The following is a 26,296-nucleotide window of genomic DNA, read 5'->3' on the forward strand; positions in this document are numbered from 1 at the left end:
ATGCAAGCTGTCTATTGTTCATATATAAGGTTCTTATCAAAGAGGTAATTGTATAGACTTTGAAAAAAGCCTCATTTGATTTAAATTGAAAGTTCTAGATCCGTTTTTTAAAGTAAAGAATAATCGGACAGTAAGCACCCCCCCCCCCATGCCATAAGAACTTGAAACTTGTTGCAATCAAAAACGAACAAAAATTAATTAAAAAACACTTTCCAAAAAATAGGTTTTTCAAAGAAAAGTAAAGGCCATTTTAAACTTGAGATCAGGAAATACAAATACCTGTTAAAATTCAAACTCATAACGACCAGAAATTACTTATAAGGATTAAATTAAGCCCAAAGTAATAAGACATTAAATAAACAATGATAGCAAATAACATCCAACAAGTAATAACATAAATGAATAAATACATCTTAAAGCGAGTAATTCTTGAATTGAATATGACAATCAAGTTTAAAATGAAAACAAATATTTTGCTATTAAAGTATATATGAAACTTAAAAACCAACAGAAATTAAATAACAATCAATGCAAACAAACATACAACATATATTAATGTAAATGAATAAATAAATCTTAAAATGAGTGAAACTTAAATTGAATATACAAATCAAGTTTGAATCGAATAAAAATAGCTACAAACAAGAGTTTGTATATGGCCACACTGTAGAAGCCTAAAATCTACTGCGTCATTGGCGCTTTACAAAAAAAGAATTATATTACAAATGTTTTCTTTTGTACTTAATATTTAAAACAAATGTTTAAATTACAGTAAAATTTTGATATGATGAGCTTTTAGCAATTAATATCATTATGCATCAAATATTCAGTTTAATTTGTTAGTTCTTTTCAAGATTGGTCAAGACAAATAAAGGTCAAGACAAGACAAGGCAGTTAAAGAAGGGGACAAGCAAAATTTGGATAATGCCCCCTTCTTTAACTGTAAAAACCTAAAGCCTTCTGCGTCATTGGCGCTTCACTGAAAACGAATTACTCGTATATTACAAATTTATTATTTTCCAGTTATTACAGCATTGAAAAGGAAAATAAAATTACAGTAAAAAAAAATCTTGAACTGATGGATCTTTCAACAATTAATATCATTATATATCTAATATTTAGTTTGATTTTGTTTATACTTTCTAAGACTGTGCAAGACTCATATAGTTTTGCCATTTTTTTTAATTCTGCCATTTTTTCTAACTAATCGTGTTTGTTTGTTATGAAAACATTCTATAGCTACTAGGCATTTCTATTTGAGCGGAAAACTGCACCTCAAACTTTGTGGAACATGCATTTTCTTGCATGAAACACCAAAATATAATAAAATGTGAAGTTTTGGAGTGTTCCACCACTCGCAAGCAAGTACCATTGGTATTTTTGAATCCAAATGGTCAATTTAGGGGGTGAAGGTTAGGCTAATTCTCGTAGCAGCCCCATTCCGTCATGGTATGATTCACACTTTCAACACCTGGCGTCCGGACTATCATATAATCTACCAAGCATACAACTACCCCAAATCAGTATCAATAAATAAATGAAACCCAAAACGAACAAATATTATAATAAATATTAGAGTCAAACTCAAAACAAGCATAAATTAATATGAGTAGGGTTCAAAATCCCTATGCTTTCTAAAAGCCAGAATATAATTTTTACATTACTGAAAAAAAATTCAAATGAGTTTACTGAAAAAAAAAATGTGCATTGTCAATTTAATATACATATGCTGATGTTTATTCCCTAAAATATTAATTAATGAAAGAATTGTTTTCAGTAAAGCGCCAATGACGCAGTAGGTTTTAGGCTTCTACAGTGAGGCAATACCCAAACTCTTGTTTATAGTTATTTTTATTTGATTCAAACTTGATTTGCATATTCAATTTAAGTTTAAGTCGTTTTAAGATTTATTTATTCATTTACATTAATATATATTGTATGTTTGTTTGCATTGATTGTTATTTAATTTCTGTTGGTTTTAAGTTTCATATATACTTTAATAGCAAAATATTTGTTTTCAGTTTAAACTTGATTTTCATATTCAATCTAAGAATTACTCGCTTTAAGATCCATTTATTCATTTATGTTATTACTTGTTATATGTTTTTTTCTATGATTGTTTATTTAATTTCTGTTCGCTTTGAGTTTCATTTATTCTTTAATAGTAATTTCTGGTCATTTTGAGTTTGAATTGTAACAGGTATTTGTATCTCCTGAGCTTAAGTTTAAAATGGCCTTTACTTTTCTTTGAAAAGCTTATTTTTAGGAAAGTTTTTTAATTAATTAAGTAAAAAAGCCAAAATAAATTTTCGAGCTATAGTTGCAGATACTGTTAACTGTACTCTTGAGGCGTAAGGGACTATTGCTAAACTACAAAGTATTTGTACTTTTAAGAACCAGTTTCCAAATACTAATTAAGTGAAAATGCACTAGAATACAAAATGTTTGCACTTTTAAGAAAAAGTTGCCAAATGACAAGTAGTAATGCTATCATTTCAATTTTCATATCATAATTTTAAGTGCTGGTAATTGTTCTTAGAAGTATAAGCAACTGGCACTACTGAACAAAATACTTCAATTAAAATACTTTTAGGGACAAGTTTCCAAATTCTAATTAAGTAAAAATGCCAAAAATTTATTTGTCAATTATGCACAAATGCCAAAAATGAGTTTCCAGGTCATGTTTTCGGATCAAGTAAAGTGCAAAATGCTTTTACTTTTAAGGAGAAATTGCCAATTAAATAGTATAAAGGCCGAAAATGGATTTTCAGGTCACAATTTCAAGTGCTGATAATTGTAGTCTTGTATAGAAGGTCCTGTATCAAAGCAAAAAAAAAACTAATGCTTTTAAAACAGACTGCCAATTAAGTACGAATTTTCAACTATTAAGTGAGCTAAAAACTGTATGAAAACAAAAACTATACCAGATGTGTATTTTCAAATAAGTACTGGCAATTTTACTCTGAAGTACAAGGAACTGGCACAAATTTTACCGGTAATTTTACTCTGAAGTACAAAGAACTGGCACAAATTTTACTGGTAATTATGCTGGTAATTTAAATTATACTGGTAATTTTTACTCTGAAGTAAAAGGAACTGACAAAAATTTTACTGGTAATTTTACTCTGAAGTACAAGGAACTGGCACAAATTTTACTGGTAATTTTACTCTGAAGTACAAGGAACTGGCACAAATTTTACTGGTAATTTTATTCTGAAGTACAAGGAAGTGGCACAAATTTTACTGGTAAATATGCTGGTAATTTTTATTCTGAAGTAAAAGAAACTGACACAAATTTTACTGGTAATTTTACTCTGAATTACAAGGAACTGGCACAAATTTTACTGGTAATTATGCTGGTAATTTAAATTATACTGGTAATTTTTACTCTGAAGTAAAAGGAACTGACACAAATTTTACTGGTAATTTTACTCTGAAGTAAAAGGAACTGACACAAATTTTACTGGTAATTTTACTGTGAAGTACAAGGAACTGACACAAATTTTACTGGTAATTATGCTGGTAATTTAAATTATACTGGTAATTTTTACTCTGAAGTAAAAGGAACTGACACAAATTTTACTGGTAATTTTACTCTGAAGTACAAGGAAGTGGCACAAATTTTACTGGTAATTATGCTGGTAATTTTTACTCTGAAGTAAAAGGAATTGACACAAATTTTACTGGTAATTTTACTCTGAAGTACAAGGAAGTGGCACAAATTTTACTGGTAATTATTCTGGTAATTTTTACTCTGAAGTAAAAGGAACTGACACAAATTTTACTGGTAATTTTACTCTGAAGTACAAGTAACTGGCACAAATTTTACTCTGAAGTACAAGGAACTGGCACAAATTTTACTGGTAATTATGCTGGTAATTTAAATTATACTGGTAATTTTTACTCTGAAGTAAAAGGAACTGACACAAATTTTACTGGTAATTTTACTCTGAAGTACAAGGAAGTGGCACAAATTTTACTGGTAATTATGCTGGTAATTTTTACTCTGAAATAAAAGCAACTGACACAAATTTTACTGGTAATTTTACTTTGAAGTACAAAAAACTGGCACAAATTTTACTCTGAATTACAAGGAACTGGCACAAATTTTACTGGTAATTATGCCGGTAATTTAAATTATGCTGGTAATTTTTACTCTGAAGTAAAAGGAACTGACACAAATTTTACTGGTAATTTTACTCTGAAGTACAAGGAAGTGGCACAAATTTTACTGGTAATTATGCTGGTAATTTTTACTCTGAAGTAAAAGGAACTGACACAAATTTTACTGGTAATTTTACTCTGAAGTACAAGGAAGTGGCAAAAATTTTACTGGTAATTATGCTGGTGATTTTTACTCTGAAGTAAAAGGAACTGACACAAATTTTACTGGTAATTTTACTCTGAAGTACAAGAAACTGGCACAAATTTTACTCTGAAGTACAAGGAACTGGCACAAATCTTACTGGTAATTATGCTGGTAATTTAAATTATTCTGGTAATTTTTACTCTGAAGTAAAAGGAACTGACACAAATTTTACTGGTAATTTTACTCTGAAGTACAAGGAAGTGGCACAAATTTTACTGGTAATTATGCTGGTAATTTTTACTCTAAAGTAAAAGCAACTGACACAAATTTTACTGGTAATTTTACTTTGAAGTACAAGAAACTGGCACAAATTTTACTCTGAAGTACAAGGAACTGGCACAAATCTTACTGGTAATTATGCTGGTAATTTAAATTATACTGGTAATTTTTACTCTGAAGTAAAAGGAACTGACACAAATTTTACTGGTAATTTTACTCTGAAGTACAAGGAAGTGGCACAAATTTTACTGGTAATTATGCTGGTAATTTTTACTCTGAAGTAAAAGGAACTGACACAAATTTTACTGGTAATTTTACTCTGAAGTACAAGGAAGTGGCAAAAATTTTACTGGTAATTATGCTGGTAATTTTTACTCTGAAGTAAAAGGAACTGACACAAATTTTACTGGTAATTTTACTCTGAAGTACAAGAAACTGGCACAAATTTTACTCTGAAGTACAAGGAACTCGCACAAATTTTACTGGTAATTATGCTGGTAATTTAAATTATGCTGGTAATTTTTACTCTGAAGTAAAAGGAACTGACACAAATTTTACTGTTAATTTTACTCTGAAGTACAAGGAAGTTGCACAAATTTTACTGGTAATTATGCTGGTGATTTTTACTCTGGAGTAAAAGGAACTGACACAAATTTTACTGGTAATTTTACTCTGAAGTACAAGAAACTGGCACAAATTTTACTCTGAAGTACAAGGAACTGGCACAAATTTTACTCTGAAGTACAAGGAACTGGCACAAATTTTACTGGTAATTATGCTGGTAATTTAAATTATACTGGTAATTTTTACTCTGAAGTAAAAGCAACTGACACAAATTTTACTGGTAATTTTACTCCGAAGTACAAGGAAGTGGCACAAATTTTACTGGTAATTATGCTGGTAATTTTTACTCTGAAGTTAAAGGAACTGACACAAATTTTACTGGTAATTTTACTTTGAAGTAAAAGAAACTGGCACAAATTTTACTCTGAAGTACAAGGAACTGGCACAAATTTTACTGGTAAGTATGCTGGTAATTTAAATTATACTGGTAATTTTTACTCTGGAGTAAAAGCAACTGACACAAATTTTACTGGTAATTTTACTCCGAAGTACAAGGAAGTGGCACAAATTTTACTGTTAAATATGCTGGTAATTTTTAGTCTGAAATTAAAGCAACTGACACAAATTTTACTGGTAATTTTACTCTGAAGTAAAAGAAACTGGCACAAATTTTACTCTGAAGTACAAGGAACTGGCACAAATTTTACTGGTAATTATGCTGGTAATTTAAATTATACTGGTAATTTTTACTCTCAAGTAAAAGGAACTGACACAAATTTTACTGGTAATTTTACTCTGAAGTACAAGGAAGTGGCACAAATTTTACTGGTAATTATGCTGGTAATTTTTACTCTGGAGTAAAAGGAACTGACACAAATTTTACTGGTAATTTTACTCTGAAGTACAAGGAAGTGGCACAAATTTTACTGGTAATTATGCTGGTAATTTTTACTCTGAAGTAAAAGCAACTGACACAAATTTTACTCTGAAGTACAAGGAACTGGCACAAATTTTACTGGTAATTATGCTGGTAATTTAAATTATACTGGTAATTTTTACTCTGAAGTAAAAGGAACTGACACAACTTTTACTGGTAATTTTACTCTGAAGTACAAGGAAGTGGCACAAATTTTACTGGTAATTATGCTGGTAATTTTTACTCTGAAGTAAAAGAAACTGACACAAATTTTACTGGTAATTTTACTCTGAAGTACAAGGAACTGGCACAAATTTTACTGGTAATTATGCTGGTAATTTTTACTCTGAAGTAAAAGGAACTGACACAAATTTTACTGGTAATTTTACTCTGAAGTACAAGAAACTGGCACAAATTTTACTCTGAAGTACAAGGAACTCGCACAAATTTTACTGGTAATTATGCTGGTAATTTAAATTATACTGGTAGTTTTTACTCTGAAGTAAAAGGAACTGACACAAATTTTACTGGTAATTTTACTCTGAAGTACAAGGAAGTGGCACAAATTTTACTGGTAATTATGCTGGTAATTTTTACTCTGAAGTAAAAGGAACTGACACAAATTTTACTGGTAATTTTACTCTGAAGTACAAGGAACTGGCACAAATTTTACTCTAAAGTACAAGGAACTGGCACAAATTTTACTCTGAAGTACAAGGAACTGGCACAAATTTTACTGGTAATTATGCTGGTAATTTAAATTATACTGGTAATTTTTACTCTGAAGTAAAAGCAACTGACACAAATTTTACTGGTAATTTTACTTTGAAGTACAAGAAACTGGCACAAATTTTACTCTGAAGTACAAGGAACTGGCACAAATTTTACTGGTAATTATGCTGGTAATTTAAATTATTCTGGTAATTTTTACTCTCAAGTAAAAGGAACTGACACAAATTTTACTGGTAATTTTACTCTGAAGTACAAGGAAGTGGCACAAATTTTACTGGTAATTATGCTGGTAATTTTTACTCTGAAGTAAAAGGAACTGACACAAATTTTACTGGTAATTTTACTCTGAAGTACAAGGAAGTGGCACAAATTTTACTGGTAATTATGCTGGTAATTTTTACTCTGAAGTAAAAGCAACTGACACAAATTTTACTCTGAAGTACAAGAAACTTGCACAAATTTTACTGGTAATTATGCTGGTAATTTAAATTATACTGGTAATTTTTACTATGAAGTAAAAGGAACTGACACAAATTTTACTGGTAATTTTACTCTGAAGTACAAGGAAGTGGCACAAATTTTACTGGTAATTATGCTGGTAATTTTTACTCTGAAGTAAAAGGAACTGACACAAATTTTACTGGTAATTTTACTCTGAAGTACAAGGAAGTGGCACAAATTTTACTGGTAATTATGCTGGTAATTTTTACTCTGAAGTAAAAGGAACTGACACAAATTTTACTGGTAATTTTACTCTGAAGTACAAGAAACTGGCACAAATTTTACTCTGAAGTACAAGGAACTCGCACAAATTTTACTGGTAATTATGCTGGTAATTTAAATTATTATGGTAATTTTTACTCTGAAGTAAAAGGAACTAACACAAATTTTACTGTTAATTTTACTCCGAAGTACAAGGAAGTGGCACAAATTTTACTGGTAATTATGCTGGTAATTTTTACTCTGAAGTAAAATGAACTGACACAAATTTTACTGGTAATTTTACTCTGAAGTACAAGAAACTGGCACAAATTTTACTCTGAAGTACAAGGAACTGGCACAAATTTTACTCTGAAGTACAAGGAACTGGCACAAATTTTACTGGTAATTATGCTGGTAATTTAAATTATACTGGTAATTTTTACTCTGAAGTAAAAGGAACTGACACAAATTTTACTGGTAATTTTACTCCGAAGTACAAGGAAGTGGCACAAATTTTACTGGTAATTATGCTGGTAATTTTTACTCTGAAGTAAAAGCAACTGACACAAATTTTACTGGTAATTTTACTTTGAAGTAAAAGAAACTGGCACAAATTTTACTCTGAAGTACAAGGAACTGGCACAAATTTTACTGGTAATTATGCTGGTAATTTAAATTATACTGGTAATTTTTACTCTGAAGTAAAAGCAACTGACACAAATTTTACTGGTAATTTTACTTTGAAGTACAAGGAAGTGGCACAAATTTTACTGGTAATTATGCTGGTCATTTTTACTCTGAAGTAAAAGCAACTGACACAAATTTTACTGGTAATTTTACTTTGAAGTACAAGAAACTGGCACAAATTTTACTCTGAAGTACAAGGAACTGGCACAAATCTTACTGGTAATTATGCTGGTAATTTAAATTATACTGGTAATTTTTACTCTGAAGTAAAAGGAACTGACAAAAATTTTACTGTTAATTTTACTCTGAAGTACAAGGAAGTGGCACAAATTTTACTTGTAATTATGCTGGTAATTTTTACTCTGAAGTAAAAGAAACTGACACAAATTTTACTGGTAATTATGCTGGTAATTTTTACTCTGAAGTAAAAGGAACTGACACAAATTTTACTGGTAATTTTACTCGGAAGTACAAGAAACTGGCACAAATTTTACTCTGAAGTACAAGGAACTGGCACAAATTTTACTGGTAATTATGCTGGTAATTTAAATTATACTGGTAATTTTTACTTTGAAGTAAAAGGAACTGACACAAATTTTACTGGTAATTTTACTCTGAAGTACAAGGAAGTGGCACAAATTTTACTGGTAATTATGCTGGTAATTTTTACTCTGAAGTAAAAGCAACTGACACAAATTTTACTGGTAATTTTACTTTGATGTACAAGGAACTGGCACAAATTTTACTGGTAATTATGCTGGTAATTTAAATTATACTGGTAATTTTTACTCTGAAGTAAAAGGAACTGACACAAAATTTACAGGTAATTTTACTCTGAAGTACAAGGAAGTGGCACAAATTTTACTGGTAATTATGCTGGTAATTTTTACTCTGAAGTAAAAGGAACTGACACAAATTTTACTGGTAATTTTACTCTGAAGTACAAGGAAGTGGCACAAATTTTACTGGTAATTATGCTGGTAATTTTTACTCTGAAGTAAAAGGAACTGACACAAATTTTACTGGTAATTTTACTCTGAATTACAAGAAACTGGCACAAATTTTACTCTGAAGTACAAGGAACTCGCACAAATTTTAATGGTAATTATGCTGGTAATTTAAATTATACTGGTAATTTTTACTCTGAAGTAAAAGGAACTAACACAAATTTTACTGGTAATTTTACTCTGAAGTACAAGGAAGTGGCACAAATTTTACTGGTAATTATGCTGGTAATTTTTACTCTGAAGTAAAAGGAACTGACACAAATTTTACTGGTAATTTTACTCTGAAGTACAAGAAACTGACACAAATTTTACTCTGAAGTACAAGGAACTGGCACAAATTTTACTCTGAAGTACAAGGAACTGGCACAAATTTTACTGGTAATTATGCTGGTAATTTAAATTATACTGGTAATTTTTACTCTGAAGTAAAAGCAACTGACACAAATTTTACTGGTAATTTTACTCCGAAGTACAAGGAAGTGGCACAAATTTTACTGGTAATTATGCTGGTAATTTTTACTCTGAAGTAAAAGCAACTGACACAAATTTTACTGGTAATTTTACTTTGAAGTACAAGAAACTGGCACAAATTTTACTCTGAAGTACAAGGAACTGGCACAAATTTTACTGGTAATTATGCTGGTAATTTAAATTATACTGGTAATTTTTACTCTGAAGTAAAAGGAACTGACACAAATTTTACTGTTAATTTTACTCTGAAGTACAAGGAAGTGGCACAAATTTTACTGGTAATTATGCTGGTAATTTTTACTCTGAAGTAAAAGGAACTGACACAAATTTTACTGGTAATTTTACTCTGAAGTACAAGGAAGTGGCACAAATTTTACTGGTAATTATGCTGGTAATTTTTACTCTGAAGTAAAAGGAACTGACACAAATTTTACTGGTAATTTAACTCGGAAGTACAAGAAACTGGCACAAATTTTACTCTGAAGTACAAGGAAGTGGCACAAATTTTACTGGTAATTATGCTGGTAATTTTTACTCTGAAGTAAAAGCAACTGACACAAATTTTACTGGTAATTTTACTTTGAAGTACAAGAAACTGGCACAAATTTTACCCTGAAGTACAAGGAACTGGCACAAATTTTACTGGTAATTATGCTGGTAATTTAAATTATACTGGTAATTTTTACTCTGAAGTAAAAGGAACTGACACAAATTTTAATGGTAATTTTACTCTGAAGTACAAGGAAGTGGCACAAATTTTACTGGTAATTATGCTGGTAATTTTTACTCTGAAATAAAAGGAACTGACACAAATTTTACTGGTAATTTTACTCTGAAGTACAAGGAACTTGCACAAATTTTACTGGTAATTTTACTCTAAGTACAAGGAATTGGCACAATTTTTTAGCAAAAGAACTTTTAAGAAGAAGGTGCAAACTCAGTAAAATGCCAAAAATTAATTTCAATGAAAGCCCTCAGCGCCAGTGAAGCTCTTCAGTGCCAACTGGGACGGGGAGCAGAAAACAAATTCTCATACCACCCCTAGACCCTGAAAATTATTTTTTGTTATTTTTATTGACAAAAAGCCCCCCCCCCCTTCCCAAGATTTTGAAAATAACATTTTTGTATCTTCAATTTTTAAAAATTGAAGAAAATTCCTTGCCCCCTCTCTACATTTTCATGAGCTGTCGCCCCTGCTGTCACATAATATCCTCTTGTATTGTCGAAGCCTATCTTATTATATACAAATTGTTAGTTTTTCTCAATAATTTGGGTTTTTTAGTTTTACTCTTTACAGGTATTCAAGAAACTTAGTTCACTTTCAGGAAAAAAATTTTTGGCAAATTAATTTCACTTTTAAAAGCTGCCAAAAAAACTGAAATACCTTATCAATTTTTTTTTTTTTAGTCCTTTGTGTCAATGCTTGCAAACTTCGCTACTAAATCTTTGAATTTCCTAAGATTTATCCCATCTTATTACATCCAAATTATTAGCTTTTCACAATTAGTTATTTTTCTTTTTTAGTCTTACTCTTTACCGGCATTCAAAATATTTAGTTCACTTTCCGTAAAAAAATGTTTTTGGCAAATCACTTTCACTTTTAAATGTTGCCAAAATCACTGATACACCTCATCAAATTTTTCAGATCCCAGAATATCATAAACAGAGTCTTCTTTGCCGATACTTCGCTACTAAATCTTTGAATTTTCTAAAATTTTTCCTATCTTATTACATATAAATCGTTAGCTTCTTAAAATAATTTGTTTTCTTTTTCAGTTTTACTCAAAAGAGTTTACACTGGAATTCAACAGAATAAGTTCACGTTCGGCAAAAAAAAATTAGCAAATCACTTTCACTTGTAAATGTTGCCAAAATTACTGAAATACCTCATCAAATTTTTCAGGTCCCAAAATATCATAAACAGAGTCTTCTTTGTTGATACTTCGCTACTAAATCTTAGAATTTTCTTTTTCTTATGTTGTTACATACAAATCGTTAGCTTCTTAAAATAATTTGTTTTTCTTTTTCAGTTTTGCTCAAAGAGTTTACACTGGAATTCAAAAGAATAAGTTCACTTTCGGCAAAAAAATGGCAATTAATTTCACTTTTAAAGATTGCCAAAAAAAATTGAAATACCTCATCAAATTTCTCAGGTCCCATATTATCATAAACTGAACCTTCAGTGTCGATACTTGCAAACTTCGTAACTAAATCTTTGAATTCGGCTTTACTCTTTTTATCTTCAATAAATTGCTTTACTTCATCATTCTTTACATTCCTAAAAAGAATAAAGACTTATAAAGGAAAAGAATGAAAATTTAGTGAGCCAGAAATGAAAAAATTAAAATTTAGTCAGATAAGGTACATTAAGGTTTCACAGCGTAAAAAATAAAAGTTGAAAACTTTGTGAATGAAAAATAAAAAGGTGAAAATTCTTCTTCAAGACTGACGTAAATTTCAAGGGCATTCGAGAAGTGAAAAAGCCTATTTTCAATTAATCTCTAAATTTACGTTATAATTTACGTTTTCAGTTGAACACCCTATGTTTGTTTTCGAAAAATATTTACAAATTTTTACACTTATTCTGTTACGAAATTTCTCAACCATTGAATGTAAATGTTCAGCAATTGAGACTCCTCCCCAATTTTCTTTCGTTGTCCTATCCCCAAAGTGCAACAGCCCTAGATCAGTAATTTGTGTTAATGTTATTTTGTCTTGGAATTTATTTGAGTTACTGAGTAAAGGACTAGATTTCTTTAAGATTGTCATAAATATTTTGTTGGGGGGGGGAGGTAGTTATACCAAAAAATATACTGTCATGACTATGTTCTAATGACCCCGAGTAAGATAAGGCAATTTTTTAGACTGACTTGCGATCCAGTGAAAAATGACAGGGGGGGGGGGGTCAATACTCGCAAGCTTCGTTAATAAATCTTTGAATTATGCTTTACTCATTTTATCTTCAATAAATTCCTTTACTTCTTCATTCTTTGCATTCCTAAAACTCATAAAACTCAATAACGAGAAGCGTTTCAAACGAAATTACAAACAGCCTAAATTCTGTGGAGCATTATAAATTGTTTAGTTCCGTGATCCTATGTTAGTTTGGGTACCCAACCGATCGGCCGTATTTCAAACAGTAGACTGTACGGAAAGTGTGGTTCAATCCCACTTTCTATGGCTATATTGGGAGAAAGGTTGAGATGGTTAGGGCATTTTCTGCGGATGAAGGATGACAGATTGCCAAAGATCGTCCTTTTCGGCCAATCGCCTGGACCTCAACGGAAAGCAAGTCGTCCACAGTTGGGGTGGCAAGATGTCGTAAAGAAAGAGCTAAGGTAAATGGAAACTTCCTGGGAATGTGGAAAGAAGGATGCTTTGAATAGATTGGGATGGAGGAGAAGCGTTTGTAGCTTTGTTGGCCTCAGGCAGCTTGGGGCTGCGGTGATCTGTTAGTCAGTGGCGTAATTTACTATGGGACAGGGGGGCAACTGCCTCACCCAGATTTTGGTTTACCCCACCAGACCTCAGTTTGAAGAGAAAAGAACAGACCTTAGTCTCTTCTTTTTCCTCGCTTAAAATTTCACGGAGAAATACAATAGAGCCAAACAGGATTTAATAAGGCGGAATTATTTGGTTTTCATTTCAAACGTATACTAAAACAATAGTGTGATTGGTTTACAAAAAAGAACGTCATAAAGTTTTTTTCGCTTTCATACCTATACCGAAGGAATAGTGTGATTAGTTTACAAAAAAGAACGTCATACACACAATTTTCCATTACAGACAGATAGTTAAACATAACAAGGCCTAGGAACGTTATGAACGTTAGGCACGTAGTAAAAGGTATAGAGCTTACCGATCCCCCTTTCTTCCTTTTTTCCCTATTTGCAATTCCCCAATATCGTCAGTTATACCATTTACATTGTCAATGTTGCTATTAATTGTAATTTTTCGAGCCGCCAACCTATCCATAGTAGCCAAATGCGGTGGCAGGTTGTCTTCCAATATTGCATTGATAACCTGCTCAACGTTATTTCCATAGTAGTCCAAACAAGCCTACAACAGAATTATAATATAAAATAATTATTATAGAAAATAATAATAAGTAAAATAATCAATGTTCTGCTTTACAACAAATGGATTTATACATTTATATACCAAGAATTGACTCGCAAAAGAAAGGTGAATGTAATTTTGAAACTACAAGAATCTATTTTTAAAAAGCTGTTTTAGTATGGTGATGAATACGTTACGATTCCTACACATTCAAGAAGGCGAACAGTTCAGTGACATTGTCCGTCTTAAAATACGTTATTAAAATATTTAGATTATAAATTTAAATTATTAAAATATATCTACTTGATTTCCCGTTGATTTTCAATTAAAATCAGGTAGTTGCGGGCATCAAGCCGCGGTTGATTGTAGAAAAGGCTAAGACAGATAGTCCGAGTGAGTGAGAGGCAAACCTGGCATAAGCCCTTTTTCAGATTGAATAAAAATGATGTCATCTCACTTGTTGATAAGTCTATATATCATCCATCCGTCCCTACATCATTAAAGGGAGTGTAATTCTGAAAATGCAAGATTTTTAGAGAAAACCCAATGCTGGAATCAAATGGAGTCGATAAGAATTTCGGAGCCAATGTTGAAGCAAAATTCAAAAATTTTACGAGTGGAGATCCCTTAGAAAAGCATTAGCTGATGTCTATAGTTATCTAACGGCTTTGGTATATAGTGTATTCGCGCAAATAATAGCGTTTTATGAAATAAGATAAAATAATGAAAATAAAAGTAGTGAACAGCTTAGCTTTCTACATGATTTTTTCCTTTTTTTAGCGTATTATTATCGTTATTAATATTTTTCAGAATTGTTTTAGTACGATTGAGACGTTGTATTTTTAGATACTTTCGAGGACCATACTGTCTTTGCATTACGTAAAAATAACTGTTCAGTAGAGACAAATCCTTTTATTTGACAGTGGAAACAATAAAGAAATCTCTGAATTTTTCGGTCACACGCACAGTGACAGTCTTCAGCAGATAAACTGCTGATAAACAAACAACAGACAAACTCAGCAGAGTTTATCTGCTGAAGACGACTAGGAGCAATGCAAGGGCTGGGGGCTTCGATGTTTCATTACTTATATTGTTTATTTAATGTACAGTCAACTCTCGTTAACTCGAAATTGACGGGACCAATATTTTTCTTCGAGTTACGTACAGTTCAACTTATGCACAGTTCGAGTTACTGAGGGCGTTCTACAAAAATTTCGACTTATAAAGGTAACAAGTTATAGAGGTAAGTCAAATGAGAATTCGAGTTACAGAGGTGCAAAATTGCTAAATTTACACCCTACAGCCACTACAAAGTTAAGAATAACTTTATTAATGTATAATAGACTTGAAATATGAAGAATTTATTTTCAAATTTTAAGACTTGACTTTCAAATGTCAATAATAAATTCAGTTTGCAAGGAAATAGACATCTGTACATTAACGAAACCCGTGGACACCCATAAGAGGGAGGGCAAGGGGGCGCCAGCTCCCCCTGGCTGAATAACACTGTCTTACATTTGTATTAATTAAAAAAACTTTTTCCACAAAATAAGTTTTTCAAAGAAAAGTAAAGAGCTCGATTAAGCCAAAAATGGGCAATAATGAAGTCATGTAATCTTTCAGGCTTAAAAATACCAAAAATCACTATCAATAAGTAAATGAAACTTAAAACGAACAGAAATTAGAATAAAAAGCCGAGTCGAACTCAAAACAAGCAAAAATTAACATTACTAGGGCTAACAGCCCCCATGCCTTTTCAAGAGCAGAACACAATTTAGGCTTTACTTAAGAAAGAAAAAAAAATGACCATGGATTATCAGTTTAATATACCTATACTGATGTTTATTTCTTAAAGTAAAAAAAGTGATTAAAAAAGGTTTTTTATTTAAATAAAAAAAAAGTGAAAAGATTTAAACATATTTTGTTTTCAGTAAAGCGCAAATTAATGTTTCAAGTTTGACTCGGCTATTTATTCTAATTTCTGTTCCTTTTAAGTTGCATTTATTTATTGATAGTGATTTGTGGTAGTTTTACGCTTGGACGATTACTTGACTTCATTTCTGCCTATTTTTGGCTTAATGGAGCTCTTTACTTTTCTTTGAAAAACTTGTTTTGTCGAAAAAGTTTTTATTAGATTATTTTCTATTTGTTTTTTATTGACAGAGTCATTTTCATGAAAAAAAAAATATTTTATATCTTTTCGGTTTTTTTTTATACAACAACCCATACTTTGGCTTGCTAATTGTATGCTGGGAGAAACTTTTTCAATAATTTTTAATCCTGACACCAATCACAAGATAAATAGCGGAGTAAACACTAAAAACAAGAAAAAAATGTGAAAATATTTTAAAAAGTCCTGTGGTTTTCCAATCAGATGAAACTTTTCTTGCTGTGTATCTTGGTAATATTGTATTAGCTAATGTGTATCTGCCATATAATGATCGTTCCACTTGTCCGCATAAGAAGTTCTCTTGTGCTTGAAATGGACTTCAAACCTCAATTCAAAAAGATATTAAACCATGCGTTGCATTTTGTTATTACTGGCGATTTTAATACTGATCTGGTTTCGGATAACGTACGGAATAGTCAGGTTCTTGATTCTCTCCCCGCTTATAAAATTGTTCGGAGGTCCCATGATTATACGTAAATTCACATCAGACATAGATCACGTTATTTGTTCTGCAGCTCTTGTCTGCTCGCCAGTTACGGTTCATTTTGACGAGCAAGATCTTGATCACCTTCTGCTGTCTTTTTGTTTATCAAAGCCTGCACTTTGTGCTGAGAATGTATCTAAGAGTCGTGGTGTACGTTCTAAATGGTTTTATAAGTCTGATTGTAATAATGCGAATTTTTCTGTTTATCTTACAACATTGGCTTCACTTCTAAGTACAGTTTATGTTCCGTATCAGCTTCTGCAGTGTAGCCAGAATTTTATTTATGCTAAATATGAAATAGACCGATATTATCATTATATCCTCTCCGCTATGAAAGAAGCAGAAAAAATGTCTGTCCCAGGAAAGCGAATCCGAAAGAATACTCAAAAGCCTCTTTGGTCACTTGACCCTTACCTTAAGGCCTGTAAAAATGAGCTAAATTTTGGCTAAAAGTTTGGACAGAATGTGGTCGGCCTAGGTCTGGTAATGTTTTTCTTATTAAACCGAAAACTAAATTAAAATTCAAGAAGTATCAAAAAAGTGTCCGATACCGTGGGCTTGATTTTCCATCTTCGCCTAAAGAATGGAGGAAAGTAATTAATTCAAGTAAAACAGACGATTCTGATATGAGTAGTGATGCTATTCCACCAAGTTCTTGGCTTCCGCATTATTCGAAGATATTCTCCGTGTTGAATTATTCTTTTCATAGAAAGTTTGGCGAAGCGTTTGTTAAAATCGTCCCTAGATTTCTAAGTCAGCGCTTGTTCTGCCTATATCGCGTTGTGAAGTTTTGAATGCTTTGAATTGTCTTAAATCGAAATCTATTGATGCTGATGGTATCTCTAAAAAGCATCTAACTCCCCAATGTGCTGAACTTGTGTCACATCTTGCACTTTTGTTTCAAATGTGCTTGGCGTCTTCTGTCGTCCCGGAAAGCTTTTGATGTGGTAGCGTGACTTCAATTTCAAAAAGAGGTAAACCACCAACAGATTGCTCTTCTTACCGTCCAATTTCTGTTTCTTGCGATATTATCAGGTCTTTGAGTATATTGGTTGACCTAGTCTAACTAAAAATAATTCTTTCTTTAGTGAAAATCAACTTGGTTTTAGATCTGCTGTGGGGTGCCAATATGCTCATCGTGACCTTTTTTCTATTCTACTCTCTAATCCTTCTATGGGTAAACACATACATCTCTGTACACTTGATCTTTCAAAGGCTTTTGATTCTGTTGTTCATAACCAGCTTGTCTTTTCTTTGGCTTCTTCTGGTGTTAATTTTTCGGTTATTTGCCTTCTACGGTTTTGGTATTCTAATTCTTATTTCCACCTGAAATCTTCTCCAGAAACAACTATTAAAGTGCCTGGAGGCGTAAGGCAGGGAGTTGTTTTATCACCAATCCTTTTCAAAATTTGTATTTCTACTGTTCTGGAAAAGATCTCAGGCACTTATTTTCTGGTTCTGCTGATATTTCTTACATTCCCTATGCTGATGACATTCTGTTGATTAGTCGTACTAAATCTGCTCTTTATGTGATGCTCTTTCTGCTCTAAATCTGCTCTTATAGTCTGTCTTCGTCTACTCGTCTGGTATGTAATGAATTGTCTGTACTTTCTGTCTCTTCCTTTCGGTGGCTTGGTATTACTGTTTCTAATTCTCTAGCTCTTTTCCGTAAATAGATTGTTGCTGATGCAGTAAGAAAAATTCAGTTCAGTTATTCAAAAATTGCAGCAAACCTTGTAAAATATAACAGAAGAGCTCTTGGGCGCTTATCCTCGACTTTTTCTGATCATTCTGTACTTTATTTTTCGGGTATTCATTCTGTTCTTAAGCTAAAGGACTAGAAACAGATTACAATTTTTCGGGTATTCATTCTGTTCTTAAGCTAAAGGACTTGAAAAAGAAAAAGTTACATGTTTCAAATTTTGCAAATTTCTTCTTTCTCTGCCGCCATGGACTAGAAATCAGTATCTAGTTAAAAATTTCTATGTTAAATATATAACTCAAAAGCTCGGTAACCTACACAAAAAGCTTTCTGCAGACGCATTTTGTAAAATTGGCCCCAACCATGGTCTTTTACAATTTTTTCTTAGTAGAAATTAATTGCTAGTGTTTGTTGATGTTTTCTTTTTTTTTTTTTTTTTTTCTTATTATGTTTATACTCCACTTGTACTACTTGTTTTCTTGTAGTTGTGGGCAATAAATGATTGAATTGAACTCTTGAGCTATTTTTAACAAAATGGCTATCTTAAAATTGTTATGGATATATTTGGGGTAGTTGCCCTCCGATCTCTTGACTCTTAAAAAGTGAACTAGAGCTTTCAATTTCCAATCAAATGAGGCATCTATGAAGTTTATACGAGCATCCCTTTCATAAGAACCGTATATGCCCTAAGGGCATAATTTCGAACGCCTGCTTCCGGGCCCTGGGGGGTTGTATCGACACCGAAGTTTTTCTTGTCCGACCTTTGAACTATTTTTAACAAAATGGCTATCTCAAAATTGTCATCGGATGGGTTTGAAAAAAAGGCGTGGGGGGGCCTAGTTGCCCTCGGATCTCTTTTGATTCTTGAAAAGTGAACTCAAACTTTCAGTTTCCAATCAAATGAGCCCTCTCTGGAGTTCATAAGAGCATCCCGTCCATAAGAATCATATATGCCCCCAGGGCATAACTTACAACGCCTACCCCCGGGCCCTGGGGGGTCGTGCCGACACTTTAAACCCTGCCCACAAAGAAAATGCAGACGGATATCACTGAAAATAGCGTTATTTGGGGTCAGACATGTTATAACATCTTTGAACCAAAATGACAAGTATTCACATATTACCTCAATAAATCCTTCACCAAAATCCTGCAGCATATCCTGAACTTGTTGAATCAAGTCAAGTTTGATATCTTCTTCTGTATAAACTCTACTTGTACTTGGTCCAGCAAGCGATTCAGCAGCCTTGATACCATTTGTGCTTGGCCCAGTAACAGGCTCAACGGGTATATACCCGTTAGATACTCCAGTATATTCTTCAGCTATGCCTCTATACCCCTCATTAATATATTCAAACGTGAAATCATCCCTGTAAAATAAAATTAGTCTATCAAAATAATGCAAGGACATCTTCAAATTGAGTAAATTTATGGAATAGGAAGCAAACTCATGTTTGTCTCTTCGAAGAAGAAAAAAGAAAGAAAAACACTAATCTAGCATTACCCACTAAAATCTGTTTAATATAAAAATTAACATAGAAAAGTTAGTCGATTCGATTTATTAATCTTCTTGTGCTATGCTTTACATGCTTTATAACACGGGAAGCGTCAGCAAGTGTTGGATGATTTGCCCCTTACCACGCATTGCGCTCCTACCAAAGGCAGAGATTCGGGAGATCGGTACCTGCGCAAAGCAGACAAAGTTTATTAAGTTTTTTTACATCGGGAGGAATATAAATAAAACTTTCTCACATGCTGACTAGTCATCCGCGTAGCGCAGGTACCGATCTCCTGATTCTTTGCCTTCGGCAGGAGTGCAATGCGTGATTGGGGGCAAATCATCCAAAGCTTGCCGTTTTTCCCCCGATTTCTCCAGGTACTCATTTGGAGTTGGTTGACTCTGTCTGAGCTTAAAGAGTCACACTACTGACCCCACTCCATAACTAAATAATCAGCGACACGAGAACTCGCACCTCTGTCCTTGCGGACACGGAATTGCACGAGATTGCACGGGAACGACACGAGGACTCCTTGCGGACACGGATTGCAAATCCAGCACGCTAACCACTCAGCTAGTACGGTTAAAATAAGTAAAATCTGGTTCCATCGCCCCTGAATATATTTTTTTTTCTTAGATGGAAATCGTGTAATCCAAAATCTTCCAGTAATTTACGTTTACGAGCGTTAATATGAAATAGAAGCAATTAATCTTTGTAAACATTGTTTTCGAGAAGATTTCTGAGAATCGAATTTTCTTTTAGGGAGATTCGGAGCAACCCTGGAAAATTCTTGCTATCGGAAGCCCCAATATAAAGACCTATCTGTACGAAAAGGGTACAAAAAACTACTTTTTGTTCGCTTTTTTAATGCGTACATTATCGCGTACATGACGCGTATATATCACGTACATATCGCCTTATCCATGACTATCTTACAATCTACTAGGAGTTTAAAAACAAAAGTATATGCTTACTTTCGGAAAATTTTAGGTTGGTATCAAATAAATAATACATTTAACTCGAATCATAATTTCAATTAATTGAAACTAAACTTGATTAGTACTTTTTTTAAATGTTATTAGGTTCTTTCTTTTAATTAACTAAATCTTACTTTTAATCAATCAAATCTTAATGTCAATCAATCAAATCTAAATATCAAATGCCTTTGGTTTCCAGCACTTTGAATTTTTGGGGAGATTTCATAGACCCAAAAGTTTCTTTTGGCAAAATTCAGGGAAGACCCGAAAATTTGCGGATATTGAAAGCTCTGTACTAGGAGACGCTTTATGTCTATTCGGTTTCCAGCAGTTTGCATTTTTGAGGAGATTCCCAGAGCCAAAAGTTTATTTTGGCAAAATTTAGGGAAAACCCGAAAATTTGGGGATAGTAGAATCACTGTTCTAAGGAGATGCCACATTTCTATTTGGTTCCCAGCATTTTCCATTTTTGGGCAAATTCGCAGAGGCAAAAGTTTGTTTTGGAAAAATTCAGGGAGAACCTACAAATGTGGGGATAGTGGAAACACTTTACCAGGGAGACGCCAAAATGCCTATTTGGTTTCCCGCACTTTGGATTTTTGGGCAGATTCGCAGAGCAAGAATTTTCTTTTGGCAAAATTCAGGAAGAACCCACAAATTTGGGGATAGTGGAAGCTCTGTACCAAGGAGATGCCAAAATTGCTATTTGGTTTCGAACACTTTGAATTTTTGGGGAGATTTGCAGAGCCAAAAGTTTCTTTTGGCAAAATTCAGTGAGGACCTACAAATATGGGGATAGTGGAAACACTGTACTAGGGAGAGGCCAAATGCCTATTTGGTTTCCAGCACTTTGAATTTTTGGGGAGATTCACAGAGCCAAAAGTTTCATTTTCCAAAATTCAGGGAGAACCCAAAAATTTGGGGATAGTGGAAGCTCTGTACCAGGGAGATGCCAAAATGCCTATTTATTTCCCAGAACTTTGAATTTTAGGGGATATTCGCAGAGCCAAATGTTTCCTTTGGCAAAATTCAGGGAGAGCCTACAGATTTGGGGATAGTGAAAACACCATATCAGGGAGACGCCAAATGCCTATTTGGTTTCCAGCACTCTGAATTTTTGGGGATATTCACAGAGCCAAAAGTTTCATTTTCCAAAATTCAGGGAGAACCCAAAAATTTGGGGATAGTGGAAGCTCTGTACCAGGGAGATGCCAAAATGCCTATTTTTTTCCCAGAACTTTGAATTTTGGGGGATATTCGCAGAGCCAAATGTTTCCTTTGGCAAAATTCAGGGAGAGCCTACAGATTTGGGGATAGTGAAAACACCATATCAGGGAGACGCCAAATGCCTATTTGGTTTCCAGCACTCTGAATTTTTGGGGATGTTCACAGAGCCAAAAGTTTCTTTTGGCACTATTCAGGGAGAACCCAAAAATATGGGAATAGTGGAAGCTCTATACCAGGGAGATGCCAAAATATCTATTTGGTTTCCAGCATTTTCAATTTTTGGGGAGATTCGCAGAGCCAAGTTTCTTTTGGCAAAATTCAGGGAGAACCTACAAATTCGGGGAGAGCGGAAGCTCTGTACCAGGGAGAAGCCAAAATGCCTGTTTGGTTTCCAGCACTTTACATTTTTGGAGAGACTCGCAGAGCCAAAATATTCTTTTGCCAAAATTCAGGGAGAACCTAAATTTGGGGATAGTGGAAACACTGTAGCAGGGAGACGCCAAAATGCCTATTTGGTTTCCAGCACTTCGAATTTTTTGGGGGAGATTTCGCAGAGCCAAGTTTCTTTCGTCAAAATTGAGGAAAAATCCGAAAATTTGGGAATAGGAGAAGCTCTGTTTCAGGGAAACCCCACATGCTTTTTTGGTTTTCAGTACTTTGAAATTTTGGGGAGATTTGCAGAGTCAAATGTTTCTTTCCGCAAAATTAAAAGAAAAACCAAAAATTTGGTGATTGTGGAAACACTGTACCAGGAAGACACCAAAATGTCTATTTGTTTTCCTTGCAATTTGAATTTTGGGGGAGATTTCGCAGAGATAAGTTTCTTTAGTCAAAATTCAGAGAAAACCCGAAAATTTGGGAATGGGGGAATCACTGTTTCAGTGAGAGCCAACATACCTATTTGGTTTCCAGCAATTTGAATTTTTGGGGAGATTCTCAGAGCTAAAAGTTTCTTTAGGAAAATTCAGGGAGAACTCGAAAATTTGGCGATAGTGAAAGCACTGCACAAGGGAGATGCCAAAATGCCTTTCTTTCGGCAAAATTTTGAGATAATCCCAATATTTTAGGATAGCGGAAGCACTGTACTAGTGAGACGCCAAATGTTTATTTGGTTTCCAGCAATTTGCATTCTTGGGGAGATTCGCAGAGCCGAAAGTTTCTTTAGGCGAAATTCAGGGAGAACCAGAAAATTTAAGGATAGTGGAAGCACTGTACCAGGAAGACGCCAAAATACCTATTTGGTTTCCAGCACTTTGAATTTTTGCGGAGATTTCACAGAGCCAAAAGTCTGTTTTTGTCAAAATTCAGGGAAAACCCAAAAATTTGGGAATCGGGGAAGCACTGTTTCAGGGAAACCTAACATGCCTTTTTGGTTTCCAGTACTTTGAATTTTTGGGGAGATTTCGCAGAGTCAAAAGTTTTTTAGGGTAAATTTCAGGGGAAAACTACAAATTTGGGGATTCTGGAAGCACTGTACAAGTGAGACTCAACGTGGATGCTGGCTTTCCAGCACAATGAGTATCTAGATTTCAAATTAAATATTTAATTTAATAGACATATAATGACACACGCATATTTAGTTTATAGAAATGTGTCATTATAAATGTTTCTACAGCAAAATTTTGGTTTCTTCTGTTTTTCTTTTGTTTCTGCTTTTTTATCTTTTCGAGCCCTCAATTTCCGTCATCAGGGCATCTAACAGAAAGGGGCTACAGGTCCCAGTCAGGCTTGTAAGAGTAAGTGTCCAAGTTGAACCTTTAGGTTCCCGACACAGTTCAATCCCAGCTGAGGGAGAGGGCCCGAACATTCGTACGATTAGGCAAAAAATATCTTTTTTCTTATTTGTTTTGTGTTACTAGAAACGTCAAAAAATTAAGTTACTCGTCAAAAAGTTAAGCAAGCCGACAGACGGGGAGATACTCCTACTTTTATCTACCCCCTTCAAAGCTTCTGCTTCGGCCAATTACAATCGTCTTTATTATTCAGCTTTTATATGAATTAGGCTTACTCGAAAGTTTGTCAATGCTGTTTTTAACTATAGGTATACTATTATTTTATAAAACGGTAATGCTACCAATCATCAGTTAAAATTGGAATTACCATGTTAACTAATTACCTGGGTAATACCATTATACTTCCAAAGTATAATGGTAAAAATTTGAAATCAACTAAGGTGTCAAAAAGTATCTTATTTGCGTCTCTTACACTAATTAATCTGCATGATATTAATCTGCCACAGAAGAGCAGAGGAACAATTCTTTAAAAATCTTATGACTTATAAACTCTTCATTCCTTTTATTGGCTTAAAATTTCAAACAGCAGAACCAATTAGGTGAAATTTTACTTATCATTTTTCTTTCTGGCTTAAAGTTTAAATTGGGCAGTACAGAAGAACCAACCATGTTTTAAAAAGGCGGGTTTATTTATCTCTACAGTCTCCTTATTGGCTTACTAAAATATGTCATAGACATAGACCAATGAAATTAAAGCATACTTTTTACCAGAGATTCCTTTTTTACAATACTCACACAGTACTTGCAACTTGCTTGAGCATTTGGAGATCGTCCCAAACAGGGAAACAGCGTTCATAGTCAGCCACAAAAGCTCGGTAGCTTAAAGTTAATTGTAAAAAATCTAAAAGTTCTTGAACGTTTGACTCATTCCTAAAGGAAAAATAAGATATTATTATCAATAAATTCCCATGGCTTCCTGTCAATCTGCCTAGAATACTTTATCCGAGTTGGCTAGAAAGTGTCATTCATTTGGTGCCTTTAAAAGATTTATAAAAACATTTTTGATCTCGACTTTTTTTTAGCCCCGGTTTTTTTTTGTAACAGAATCAGGCAGCCGATTCTGTGATGGAAGGGGGGGGAGCTGAGGTTATATTGGTAGTTCACAAAACCTAACATCGCCAGCAAGTTCTGCCTTACATTTTTAAATCTTTATTCATCAATAATTACCAAAAATCATAAATCATCAATTAGGTTGAGCATTAATCTTCTTGAATTACTATACTCTTATTATCTTCTTGCATAAAATAAAACATAACACAAACACCATAAAAGAGAAGAAAACATAACCACAAAGAAGAAATCAAAAAGAGAAGAAAACATAAACACCATAAAAGAGAATTGACACAAATCACATTACAGTTAGATAACAGCTTCCAGCGAGTAGCCAGTGGTGGGCAGCTGACATATATATTCCTTTTCAGGGTGTTGTGCAAGTATTTTATTTTTCTCCTTATTTACTTTTGTCTTCTTTTTTCGTCTTTTGTTTGCCTCTGTTTTGTTTTTATTCATATATTACCAGCTACAGAGCCTAATGGAAGGGTATTTGATATATGATGTTGATTGTTTTTTTTTTTTTTTTTTATTCATAAAATTTATTTTATTAGAATTAGTTTATCAAATTGTACAAATGAATCGCCAACTTATTTAATCTATTCCAAATTTGAATACGATTAAACAATGAAATACAAGTAAATAATGAATAAATACATCCAAAAATTCTTGAATATTCGATTCATTCCTAAAGGGAAAGCAATGCAAGTGTCTTATGACTGGTTACCTCAACTTAGATTTTTCTATTTCTCAGCTGTTATTTTATTCTTTATATTGGGATGTAAATCTTTTAAATAGCCTATTATTTCTGTTCAAACTAATAGTAAACTTGCTAATACATAAGTTAAAATAAATAATGAATAACTCAAAACATTCTTGACCATTCGATTCATTCCTAAGGGAAAATGAGCTTTACTATTATTAGATTTCAAATTTATCATATTTTCCTCGTGATTAACCTAATTCTTTGGTTTATTTTTATTTTTCATTTCAGTCAAATACATTAAAGTGATTAGTGCTGTGTACGAGAATAACACTGTTGCGGTTAAGGTAGGAAATGAGGTTAGCAGCTGGTTTTGTATTAAATCAGGAGTTAAGCATGGTACGTTCTATCCCTCTTTATATGGATTATTTTGATGGACTTTGTCTCAAGGAGCACAGGAAAGGCAATGGGAGATCACGGAATCAAATGGGGAGGAAAAACTCTCCTGGACTTGGATTATGCTGATGATTTCAGCATCCTAGATGAAAGTGTGAGCAAGATCAATGAGGTTTTAGAGGTTTTGCGAGTTCAGGGTGCTAAGGTAGGTTTGAAAATTAATATTAAGAAGACTAAGTCACTAAGGCTAGGAATGAGTGAAGATGCACAACCATACAAATCTGTAACCATATGAACCATAAATCGTATGGATTTACACCGTACACCATAATGTACCAAGGTCAGTGAAATTAGACTCTGATTGTTTGAATTGATTAAGTGGGAACGTGCACAACCATTTATATTTGGAACCATATGAACCATAAATCATATGGTTTACACCGTTCACCAAAAAGTACCAAGTGAAATTAAATTATGATTGTTATAATTGGTTAAGTGGTAACGTGCATAACCATACATATCTCTAACCATATAACTCATAAACCGCATAGTTTATACCGTATAGCATAAAG

General features: G+C 33.2%; 1 protein-coding gene across 1 annotated transcript in view; it reads right to left on the reverse strand.

Moving 5' to 3' along the window:
* LOC148939824 (activating signal cointegrator 1 complex subunit 2) overlaps positions 1-26,296 on the reverse strand; it is a 44,625-nt gene that overhangs the window by 16,359 nt on the left and 1,970 nt on the right. Inside the window, exons 2-5 of the mRNA XM_089105850.1 lie at positions 24,311-24,445; positions 19,206-19,449; positions 13,527-13,726; positions 11,804-11,945 (exon numbers count right to left, since the gene is read on the reverse strand). Coding sequence (XP_088961976.1) covers positions 11,804-11,945; positions 13,527-13,726; positions 19,206-19,449; positions 24,311-24,445 — 721 coding nt within the window. The remainder of the gene's footprint in view (positions 1-11,803; positions 11,946-13,526; positions 13,727-19,205; positions 19,450-24,310; positions 24,446-26,296) is intronic.

The sequence above is a fragment of the Artemia sp. Qi Xiang Cuo genome, chromosome 20, assembly GCF_049724085.1.
Source record: "Artemia sp. Qi Xiang Cuo chromosome 20, ASM4972408v1, whole genome shotgun sequence".
Lineage (NCBI taxonomy): Eukaryota > Metazoa > Arthropoda > Branchiopoda > Anostraca > Artemiidae > Artemia > Artemia sp. Qi Xiang Cuo.